Genomic DNA, 12,131 nt, shown 5'->3' with positions numbered 1-12,131 from the left:
CATGTGAATTTGTTGGAACTGTGTAACATTATGATATAATTTACAACTTGAGTCTCAATCAATTACCCAATACAAAATCTTTTTTTTCTTTAAGTAAATATATGAGAAAGTCTAATATATATGGAACCCTTTAAAATGTATTTTGCATTTCCCAGATCAGATAAAGATGTGTGGGACTTACACATATTTGATATGCAGATGTTCCTCAAGTCAAGGTGATTTCAAAAACTGAGTTGCACTTAATAACTGGATTTACAATTATTTGTTAATTGTAAATAATAACATGATTATTAGGCTTTTGCAGTAATTCACACTAAATCTTCATTATTCCCCCCCCCCCGTCTTTCTAAATTATATCCAATTCCATCCTCAGAGAAGGTCATTATATAAAGTTTAAATTCTATCTTTGAAGAATACCTCATTTCATTATCTCTCTGGCCCTCCAAACATATACACATATGTATTAAGTAGTAATTTGGATTCTTTTCTTTAGGACTTCAGCTCTTAGCTGTGGGTTTTCCTAGCATTTCCCACACCATGTATATTAAACAGCCAAGAATATCGGCCTGTTCCTTGAAAGTGACCTGAGACTTCACTCAAATAATTTTGTTGCACGGTGTCAAAATTGTCACGTTAATGCATCTCTCTCTTTCTCTATTTTAAACCTTCTTAATGATCCCTGCAATAATTTTAAAGCCAGTGTAACATAATACAAAAAAAAGAGAGGAAACCTTGCACAGGATTTTCTTTTGCATTTTACAATTAGGGTTCTATTCTACTTTTGTGAATTGGTGATGCGTCTCAAGGTTTTTATGGGAAATGGGATATAGAATGATGTCTTCTCTTTTTTAGGCAGTCTCAGTAACGAAGAACCCAAACAGGACTATGCTAGCTAAAGCTATTGTGCTCAGTACTAATGTTTTGAAATAAGAAAACAGGGAAGAGGTCAACAATCCTATTCATGACTGCTGCATCAAAGCATCCAAGATACCTCTTCCCCTCCACCCCCCCCCCCATGCACAATATCTTCTACCTAGTTGCTGATTCTTGCTCAGAAGACAAACCAATTACTTCTGAGAAATGGCATAATCCAAATGCATAGCAGAGCTAGTTTAGTTTAGACTCCTTAAAATGACATTCCAATTACCTCCTAGTCCCACTGCTTTGGTTTGGCTTCCTGGACAACAATTATTCTCGCAGTAATAATCCGAAGGCCAGAATTCTGCAGCACTGAAGGATTTTTGAGAGCTACGCTCTCAAGGTCAGTCAGCCTCTGAGCAGACTAGTGCTAGTTGCCTGAGCTTCTTGTGCTCTTTTTTTGATCACTGACATGGTAACTTACAGTGCCCCTTCTGCATCTCCAATAAGTATAAGGCAAAGTTCTTCCTTCCTAGGGTAGGAATGCCATCCGTAAAGCATTCCTTCCCTCTGAAGGAAGAATAGATAGATGGATGGACAGACTTAGGGAAAGAAAGGAAGGCTGAAACAGCCGCAGCTTAGCTCCTCAGCACACCGAGATTTAAACCTTGCTTGGTTCTAACTGTAACCAAGAGTCTATTTTAGCCCCTTGTCTTTTGTAGGATACAGAAGGTGAATAATGAAATCCTTTTGCTAATAGTTTATGAGCCATGAGATTGGAAATGTATATGGATAGACCTGACTGCTGGTCTCAAAACCACTTGAGAGCCTCTTGGAGCCTGCCAGAAGTAACCATTTAATCTCCCCCCCCCCCATCTTGAGCACAGGGGAGCAGGCTTTCCCAGCTACTTTTTAGCTGCTCAGATACACACATATTGCAAACGTCAATGGGCAGGTAAAACCCTTGTCGCATGTGTGTGTGTGTGTGTGTGTGTCCTTGGGTCTGCAGCATGTGTTTAATTAATCCGAATGGAGGTACTGGGGGGGAGGGCAAAAGAAATGAGACCTATATACTAGACACCTCACAAGCCGCTCTTGCCATCACATGTGCACAGCAGCAGGCGACCCCTTTCCTTGTATATCATCGGTAGCCCGCTGAGCTGTCAGTTGGCCGCTGATGTGTCCACTGTCTGGATGAAGACAACATCCAGGGCGCCACTGACAGGAGGGCAGATGAAAGCCTACCGGGACGTGAGGGGATGGTTCGGGAAAACGCAATAAGCGCAGTGAGGAGAGGGAAAGCGCCCCCCCCCCGAGTGGGTGCTGCAGAACTAACTCCCCAACCTCAGGGAAAACCGCCCGGCGGGAGCGCCCACCTGAAAGGAAAGAAGCGGCGGGAAGAGGGGCTGGAAGGAAGCAGGAGGGCGTTAGATGGGCGGGGGGGGGGAGAGACAGATGGCCCCAGAAGAAAAGCAAGAGAAGGGAAAAGGGGGCTCCAAGAGGCAAGAACCGTTTGAAAAGGAGCAAAGTTGATAATAAGGCGAGAGGAGGAGAACATCTCGAAGTCTTCGCACTTCTCCAGGAAGGGGGGGGGAGGGTCGCTTGAGGCAAACCCCGCTCTGAGGAGGGTGGACATTTCCCAGAGAGTCAGGGCCTCCTGACGCCCGGCGGTACCTCAGTCACTCACACAAACCCACACCTCCCGCCACTCTCAAGCCATACAATCCCCAGGCTTTCTCAGGGCGCGCAGCCGGTTGAGAGCTTCTGCGGAGCGAACTGCTCAATTCGCAGACTCAGCGGGTCGCCCCCCCCCTCGACAGGTCAGCACCTGCCGGAGGGAGGAAGGAGAAAAACTGTTGCCGAGCGCCAGAGCTCCGGGCTGCATCCTGAGCAGCCGAGGCCATCAGTGGCCCTCAGAATCCATAGGCCTTGGTGGTGAGGGAAACCTTCCCACCCCACTCAAGTGCCCGCCTTGAAGCCAATGAAGGGGCGAGGAAAGGGCGAGGAATTTCTCCTCCAACCCCTGTCAATGATCTCGTTCTACCAACCTGCAATCCTGGGGGGGGGGGAGCGTTATTTTCCCGCGCAACTTTATTGACCATCTTTGACATTAACCTGTCCTATTGATGACGCGAGTGTCGGCGTCCTCCTCACGTTTAGTCGACGCCGAGGGGCGCTTTTTCTCTGGGAGCAGCTATTGGAGCAAAAGGGCAGAGGGAAGTGGATGAAAGCCCCACTTACTTTGCATTCATTTTGCAATGGCAAAGGGGGGTTTAGAAAACCGTAAACAATACTGGACTTTACAACAATTTTGAACTATCCTGATGCCCAGGCTTGAAGGACTCGGTGTAAAGAAGTTTCAAAAGCGGATCCGCACCAGAGGTGCTTCGTTGCATATACGCGACCTGCCTCTTCTATTCCAGCCATAATCCCCCCCCCTCGTCCAATTAATAACTTTTTTAATAGAGGGCGACCGCTGGTAACCCTAGCCAGGTCTCAGTAGCCCAGGCAAGCCAATTCCAAGCATATGTGGGCAATTAAGAACTCACCAGCGCCCTAACAACACACAGTAAACATAAGCACAATTACCGCCGAACTAAATCCTTTACTACAGTACACCCACACTTTTCAGCCCTGGCAACGGCCTGGGGGGGTTAATCTTCCGAAGAGAAAGGGGGGCTCCCTGCGCAAAATTACGCCTTCTCTTCTCATTTGTTAGCTGATTCCATCAAAAAGTTCGCTATTTATAGGCTACACACATGAACCTGGAGTAACGCAAACCCTCCCGTGTTTGTTCCCTTTTGCAAAGTGACCGGTGCCGCAGCTTTTGATTGCCGTTCGGGCGGAGAAGACGAGCTGCAATCAAAGCCGGCTCGAGAGCAGATCTCCAGCTGCAGGGAGTCCGGGCACAGCGCTCGCCGCACAACCTTGTGAGTACCATGCCGCGATCCCCCCCCCACACACACACTCCCAGCACAGTTTGTAAGGTTTAGGAAAACCCATTGTGAAAGAGACAGAGGGGAGCCTGGAAAAAGAAGACGAAAGAGACCGTGGACTCGAGGAAGACAGACTTCGAGTAGGCGGAACGGGGCTGAGATTGAGCCCCGCCGTTGTCGCGGGGTGTCCCTCAGATTCAATTATCAGAAGAGTGGCACTAAGCGATTCTCCCTAAAGTCAGGCAGGGTTGGATCGATCCGTCTGGGAATCAAAGCTGAAGGGAAAGGGTCTTTGCGATTCCCAAACAGAAGTGATTGGTGGACAGCTGCCTCCCAGGACGGTGGAGAGAGGCAGATAGAAAAGCACCCCAAAGAAGAGTCTACTTTATTTTGTTCTGATGTAGACAGAGGGCCCTAGAGAGCCCCTGGAAGACTGAAAACCTTAGCTACTGCTCCCCCCCCCCCCATGGATTGGCAGTTGTTATAAATTTGTAAGATTTCCTTCTCGTGCATTCCTTAAACGGCCTAACCATAAATTAACCAGATTCCCGCTTGAGTCGGGCTAAAACTCCGGTTTGCGCGTGGGAAAGCGCGGAGTGGATGCAAATCTTGCAGGGGCCGGGAAAGGCGGCTTTGGTCGAGGCGGGCGTGGGATGGCAACCAACTGCCAGCCAGTGACCCCTGTACTGGGGAAGAAGGGACGGGGAGGGCTTTTTGCTAGCGAAGGAGCCGGGCTGGCAACCCGCTTGAGCCTGGGCCTAAAGTCCGCCCAGGCAGCAGCGGCAGGGGGCCCGGGATCCCTGTCCGGTTCTTAAGAGCGGAGGGGCGCCCGGGTGCTTCTCTGCCCGCCCTTGCACGGTCTCCGGCTCGAGGTCCGGGCAGCAGCTCCCGAGATGGGCATTCCGCGAGGGAGGAGGAGGAGGAGGAGGAGGGGGGGTCTCCGTGCCTGGGCGCATAGCGGAGGGGCCAGCGAAGTCCCAGAAAATAGCAGCAGCGACTTGCTGGGGCTCCGCTCGAACTTTGCTGCCTCCAGTGGAAAAAGTGACTTCGATCCAGGGCCATTTATAGGCGACGGAAAAGCTTCCTTTTCCGTGAGCGGCGGCCAAGCGAGCGAGCAGGCAGGCAGCCTTTCAGCTTCCCCGCGGCCCCCTGCGAGCCCTCGCCTCTCCTCTCTCGCGGGTGGGGAGGACGCGAGGGCGGCCGTCGGGCAAAACTTGTATTTCGCCAATCTTTGAGGTCGCTAATCTTTTTAAGATTGTAGCGCAAGGAACTCGGCGGATCACAGAAAAGATAATGGGGAGACCTTATTTTAAAAGGGGGGGGAGAGGTGTTATCGAGGGTTAAATACATTTCCCCCCCATATAATTGAACCGGTAGAGAAATTAACCCATTTTTCAAAAGTCTTCTAGACATAAGGCTGCGTGGTCCATATTTTGCATTTTGTCCTCACTTCTTTTTCATCAGGTTTTCTAAAGAAGGAAGGTTAATATTCGCAATTTATTCAGTACCTTGGATGCAGATGCTCTCTCTTGAAACAAAGAGTTCTCCAATTTCACTTCCAATCTGTCCATACTGTTTATTTTTTCTTTTTATATTTTTTTCCATGGTCAAAATTTGAAGGGTAGTGTAAAAGAGACATACTTGTCAAAAGAGAAATAATGTCACAAACCTAGGAGGTGGATGGGAGGGTATCCCTTATATAATATTTGAAAAGGGGAGATAACATTAAATATTTTCATCATTACTATGTAACTGTAGAAAATCAACAGTTTTAATTGTTTGGCCCCAATAAAATATTTTTTCATTTACAGTACAGTTGCAGTAGAGTTCAGATAATTGAAATTATTTACATTCAGATCTTTGTTCTATATTCTGCTGCTTAGTTTGAGAAGCTACTCAAAGGTGATTAAAAATTAAACTTGGTTTTGAAATTAGTTTGGCATATCTGAAAAGTTTTGCTTTTACTGAAAAGTTGTTTTGGGAAAGTACACAGTTACTTCCTAACTAACTGAAATGTGATGAAATCAGTTTTGTGTTTTTAGGCTCTAATTTTGAAAAGAACTTCTATATCCAGCCATTTCTATGAGATTTTACAAAATATCAAACCTTCATTTTCCTAGTGGCATAACATCATAGTTTCTTCCAATGGTAAAGCACTTTGCAGCCTATTCAGGGCAAAATCCCTAAAGTTGTGAATAGCAGATATATCTTCTACATGTAAGTTAGGATGATAAAAGAAGTTTTAAAAAATAATAATAATCATTCCCAAGCATAGATTGAATGTTTGAAGTAAAAGGAAGTATAAAAGTGTGATAGAAAATACTTTCATTATACAATATCCTTTATTTTCTTTTTTAATGGATGATACTAAGAACTGCAAAAGGCCAAACGTTCCTAAAAAAAATCTTACAGTCTGTTTACATAGATTTCAAGTTAATTCTTTATAGGAAAAGTACAAGTAATCATTAAATTGGAAAGTATTAGTTATCAAGAGTTAATTTCCTGAACCTATGTAGGATGTTGTTCTCTACTGTTAATTACAAATTTATTGGAATGATTATCATGGTAAACATAATGAAACTGGAATATTCTATATGCCTTCCCAGAAAACTCTCCATGTGCTTCAGAACATTTAGAATAGTTATACACGGGTTCTAGTATGATTTCTCATTATTTATTTAGTCAATATTTTATTTATTATTTGTGTATTATTTCAATATATTTGACAATCCATTTTACATTTGTGACTCTGGACCACTAACAACTGTTAAAAACACCATGAAATTAGGTATAACTGTAGAAATAATACATACATATCTATATCTATCTCTTTATATCTCTATCTATCTATCTATCTATCTATCTATCTATCTATCTATCTATCTAATCTATGTTTGTGTGCATGTGTGTATGTATATACAAACACACAGAGACACATAGTATATAACTGGTAACTGAATTATCTGATTACTTTCAGCTGAGCAATTTCTCCTGAGAAGTACTATTTTGAATAATAATAATAATAATAATAATAAAGTGATGGTCCAATGGCTTATTCACCAAAAATACGTGTTTTATATTGTATCATTTAAGCGATAAAAATATAGGTGTGTAAGCCAATCAGTACTTATTTCTGAAATGTAGGGATTTGCTCTTCCTTAAATGTTTCAAACAGAACAACTTTTAGTACTGTTAGTTGTAGTAGGCTGCCTCTTTCAGCCTGTGTGCATTTCTTATGTGGAATTAATCCCTGACAACTAGATTCAGTTTGATCCAGATAAGAGCCTCTAATTCCACCAAACCATCTTCAGTTTTCCTTCCTCAGCAGAATTCAAGAGTCTTCACATATTAGTCCAGTCTTCACATATCATCAGCCTATTGTTTTCCCTTTAGCCCTTTCTCAAACTACTCTTTCTATCTAGAACTGTGTCGTATCATTTATCTATTTTAATATTTTCCATGCTTTCCCTCTTCCTCAGTCTCTTACCTCTTAAGACCCTCGGTTAGGCTTTTCATCCTATCTGATCATTATTCAATCAGATTGACAGTAGATTTCCACCACTGGTCTTTCCACTCATAATAATTCTTGTTCATTTGAGCGGGAAATTTCATCCCACTTTTTCCCCCTAGTTTTTCTCCATTTTTCTCTTTTCACAGATCAACCAAGTGTTGATCCATTAGTTACATGTTGCATGGCAAAATACTTTTAAAAGTACCTGCTTTTTCAATTTCTGATAAAAATTAAATTTCTTTAGAAATATTATTAATGGGCCTCATATACTATTGGTAAATATCTGCCTGTATATAGTTTATACATGTTAGGGCTATGTTCTCTTGGCATAATAAAGAGGATTAAAAATGTAGGCTTCATGAGAAAAGCCCTCTATGCATTTTTAAATTTGAATTAAACAGTTTAATAGGTGGAAAAGGCCATTTCATTGTAAGTGCATCAGTCATAATGTTCACACATCTCCCAGGTGTCATGAGATGATATACATTTAATCTGAATCTTGTAAATGATAAAACATGGGCAGAGAAGCATCTTCACTGAAATTGTAAATAAAATGTACAAGGATACTTCATAGAGATTAAGTCTGGTTGTGGATGAAGGAAAAACGTGAACACAAAAGGTGAGAAAAATCATGCATATTGTTTCATTGTGAAGATTTAAACACTGCTTTAGTTAAGGGACAGAAATCTCTGTTTATTTGGAATTAGTGGCATTTTCTTCAAAATATAAATTATCTTTTAGTTTGTTGATATGGTCTCTCGACTTTGTAACTATAGATAGTTCAGCATATATTCAGATTACAATAAACAGAATTTTCAGTGAAAGAAAGGGTCCAATGTCTTTCTGGTACCACTGCTCACTTTTTCAGTCATGTCAAAAGATGTACTAGATAACTTAGAAATGCCAGTATTGTTACCTCCCTCCCTTTCCTTGTTCTTCAAAATTATGCATGTACTTTTCATACTAAAAACATATGTGTGAATCAATATACTATATGCTATTAAACAAATAGAAAAGAAGGTAGTCCAGGATAGTTTTCAAAAGCAAAAGTTAGAATTTCACAATAATTTTAAATTTTAACTAAATGCATTTCTTACCTATTTCAACTCTCTTACATACTAGAGAATCAGAATACATATTATCCAGTGCCATATAGGCAGGACTTCCAATTTGAATCAGAAAGAAAAAGAAGATATAAATAGAAATACAGGGGAAAACAGGAACACATTTAGAACATCTCTTACCAGCCTTTCTCTTGCTTGCATGTTCATTTTAGCAGCTACAGAAAAGAGACCTTTCTAGTCTTGTTTTCATTAAATTTTCCACATATAAACTATTTTAAAAGCTGTTTATCTCTCTCTTATTCTCAACCCCCCACACTTTTGCTATGAGTATGCTATTTCCAATATTAAACTCTTAGTAAGTGTCATTTGTATTTCAAACTACTTTCAGGTTGTAATCCTATTTAGAACTTGAAGTAATTGTACAGAACTATAATTTTGAAATAATTTAATTTGATAATAGGAGTAAAAAAACTAGTTTTTCCTTCTTTCCTTCCTTCCTTCCTTCCTTCCTTCCTTCCTTCCTTCCTTCCTTCCTTCCTTCTTAGTTTTGTGTATTTGCTGTAAAAATTATGGTAAACTACTTAGAAGCAGGAATATGGCAAGGCCATAACCGAATAAGTAAAACCATACTGCTTAGGGATTTTACCTCAAACAAAGCAGAGTATGGCATCAGTAATTCAGCACAAAAAGTACAGGATCTCTTTGACTTAAGAATTGTGAAATTATCTAAGATAGCTATTAAAAATGAAGCAACCCCCCAAAAAACTTAAGAGAAGGCAAAAAAGTAAGAGGGAGAGAGGGAAGAAGGTAAAGGAAAAATGAGAAAAGTGGAACACAGGAGAAAGAAAAAGGATTCCTTTTTAGAATGAACAAAATTGATATTGAAAACTAAAGGGGAAGGGAGCACTCTCAGAGTCTTTTCCACTGACTTTGCTCTACTGGAGTGGGTGATTGGGGTTCCAGGCCAACTGCTGATGAAACTCTATGAGCCCTGTTCAGTTGGGTTGGACATTTCCAAGAGAGTCAGAGCCACCTGGTGCTAGGCAGCATTCCAGTCATATACACCTGCTGCTACAAAGTCAGACAGTCTGCAGAACATCTCAGCTGAATAAGAGTCTCACCAAATGAACTGGCAAATTCACAGAGAATTTGGCATCTGACTATCACTTTTCTCTGATGGGTCAGCATTTCCCTGCCTGGCATCTATGATAGCTTCCTGCCAGAGGGAGAAGGAAATCCCTTGCAGAGCTTGATCCTTGCTAGCTCTACCTCCAGAACCAAACTCTCAAGTTCTAAAAATACAGTACAGATCAGAGTCTTCCCTAAGTTCCAGAATCTCAGAATGAACAATCCCCCCAAAACGAATGAGAAGGGCAGGAACTATAGAATTAGAATCACACTCAAGCTAGCAGCAACTTCCTTCCTGTCTGGCTAATAATAGGTGCATAACAGTGTGTTATATATTTATACTTCACAGTTCCAAAACAATGGTCCAGTTGTACATTAATATCTTTTCTCCCTCTTCACATCTTGAGTGCATTACAATAAATGCAACAATTATGAAGGATCAGGCTAGAATTATAATAGCCATATGAGGTACAGAATATAGAGTAACAGAGTTGGAAGGGGCCTTAGAGGTCTTGTTGTCCAACCCTCTGCTCAAGCAGGAAACCCTATACCATTTCAGACAAATGGTTGTCCAGTCTCTGTTTGAAAACCCCCCAGTGATGGAGCACCCACAACTTCTGAAAGCCAGCTATTCCAAAGATTGATTGCTCTCACCCTTAGAAATTTTCTCCTTAGTTCTAGGTTGCTTCTCTCTTTGGTTAGCTTCCATCCATTATTTCTTGTCTTGCCTTTTGGTGAGTTGGAAATTAGTTTGACCCCATCATCTTTGTAGGATCCCCTCAGATATTGTTTCAGTCCCATTTTACAGATTGGAAAGCCACACAATGATTTCAATTAAATCAATATAAGATCTGAACGCATCCCTTCAGAGGTTCAAGTCAACCTCCCCCCCCCAAGCAGTTGGTCAAATTCTACTTTGATTCTCCTCCTCCCTTTAGATTTTGGGTCTATTGAAAGATTTCAGTGGGATTGCCCTGTCATGTTTTCCCAGATTCAACAAGAGCAACCAGAATACAGCAAACAGTTGGTTCCATTAGCCACTGCCCTTCTAGCCCTTCCCCCACTGCCAGAAGGACATTCGATCTATTTTGATCCTTCTGTTATTGCTTCTTCTAGGATAAATCAGGGATATCCCCAATTATTCTTGGCTTCCTAATCCAATTTTATTTTTAGAAGTATTTGGTGAGGGAAAAAAAAAGTGTTTTAATAAATATAGCCAAGCTAGAAGTACCACAGTCATGAATCACAATAGTTCAGTCAGATGCCAGAAGCACATCTGGGGACTTTCCAGGTCTCCCTCTCTAGGGGCCAAGGGAGAACAGACTAAGGTTATACAAGGGAAGGTTACAAGGCAGAGAGGCTGTAGCTGCAAAGATGGGAAGGAATGCTTTGTATGATTTAAAAGCTGGGCTCTTTAATAATCTTTAGACAGAGTTAACAAAATCTGGGGAAACTCACAAACGCCAAAATAACTTCACTGAATTTCCCTCTGTGTTCCCCTCCTTAGTTCATATATGTTAAAGAACAATAGTGTTGTTTGTATGCTTTTAAAAGCTGGGATCCCTAATAATCTGTAGACATGAGAACAACAGTTGGCAAAATCCGGGAGCACCCCAAAATCCCAAAATTACTTCACTGAATTTCCCCGTTTTCCTGTCAGTTCAGATAGGTTAAAGAACAATAGTGTGTGTGGGGTGGTGGTGGTGGGTGGTGGTGGTGGTAGTGTGACTTTACATTCCCTTCTTGATGTTTCCCACAATTTAAGCTCCATTCCCAGCTTCATTCAGACTCTGCAACGAGCTTTTCACTCTTCCATTTAAAACGTTAGCACTAAAAAGTTATCGTCAGCTTCAGGAACACAGAACCCAAGAGAATATTTGTCGCCTATGTGCAGTTGGGGGGGGGAAACAAAACAAAACAGATATACTCAAGAAAGTGGGGGGGGGGTTCACCGCAAAATAATTTCTCCTCTTTCATTTGTAGTGCAAAAATACAGTTTGCTAGAACCTTGAGTCTAACCAATCTTCCCTCATTTGTTCCCCTTCTCAAAAGTATCCGGGACCGCATCTTTAGCACCTCTTTGCCGCGGAAACAGCCCCGAGGACGACGACCCCCCCATCAAGGCTAGAACTGCAGAGGTTCCGGGCCGAGGCAAGTTGCTCATCCCAGAGTCATGTGAGTACCGCTCCGCCATCTACCGCCGGATCTTGCGCTGACTTCTCTGCAACTCGCGCTCCTACTTGACTTCAGTGCTTCTTTTTCTTCCTTGCGGCGCCCTTTTCAAAACAGCGCGGCTACTGGCTTTGAACTGGTCGAAAGCAACGTGGCAGAGAACAGAGCAGGGAGAATGGGGATGAATGGAGAGGAGGAAAGAGAGAGGAAGTTGGAGAAGAGAATGCCTAGCCCAGAATTCAGACCGGCTTAGAATTAGGCCAACATTGTCGCATACTTGCAACAAAGTTTGCAGTTTCCAAGAGCAGAGCTTTTCACTACTTAAAACCGAACGTCACAGGGTTGGAAAAAAAACAACAACATCAGAGTCTTCGAAGAAAGCAGCCGCGGGATGGGAGCTATGGGCATGCAAACATTTCAGCTAAGGAACCAGGCCGATTTCTTTAAAAAGGAAGAAGGGGC

General features: G+C 42.3%; 1 protein-coding gene across 2 annotated transcripts in view; it reads left to right on the top strand.

Moving 5' to 3' along the window:
• Nucleotides 1-3,647: 3,647 nt before the first annotated feature.
• ESRRG (estrogen related receptor gamma) overlaps nucleotides 3,648-12,131 on the top strand; it is a 495,287-nt gene continuing 486,803 nt past the window's right edge. For both annotated transcript variants that reach the window (XM_039336514.1, XM_039336477.1), the window contains exons 1-2: nucleotides 3,648-3,788; nucleotides 11,550-11,672. In XM_039336514.1, coding sequence (XP_039192448.1) covers nucleotides 11,671-11,672 — 2 coding nt within the window. In that variant the 5' untranslated portion in view covers nucleotides 3,648-3,788; nucleotides 11,550-11,670. The remainder of the gene's footprint in view (nucleotides 3,789-11,549; nucleotides 11,673-12,131) is intronic.

The sequence above is a fragment of the Crotalus tigris genome, unplaced genomic scaffold (genome assembly GCF_016545835.1).
Source record: "Crotalus tigris isolate CLP2741 ecotype Arizona unplaced genomic scaffold, ASM1654583v1 scf7180000017546.9332058, whole genome shotgun sequence".
In the NCBI taxonomy this organism is placed as follows: Eukaryota; Metazoa; Chordata; class Lepidosauria; order Squamata; family Viperidae; genus Crotalus; species Crotalus tigris.
The sequence above is the reverse complement of the archived record's forward strand: the minus strand, read 5'-3'. Positions and strand labels throughout refer to the sequence as shown.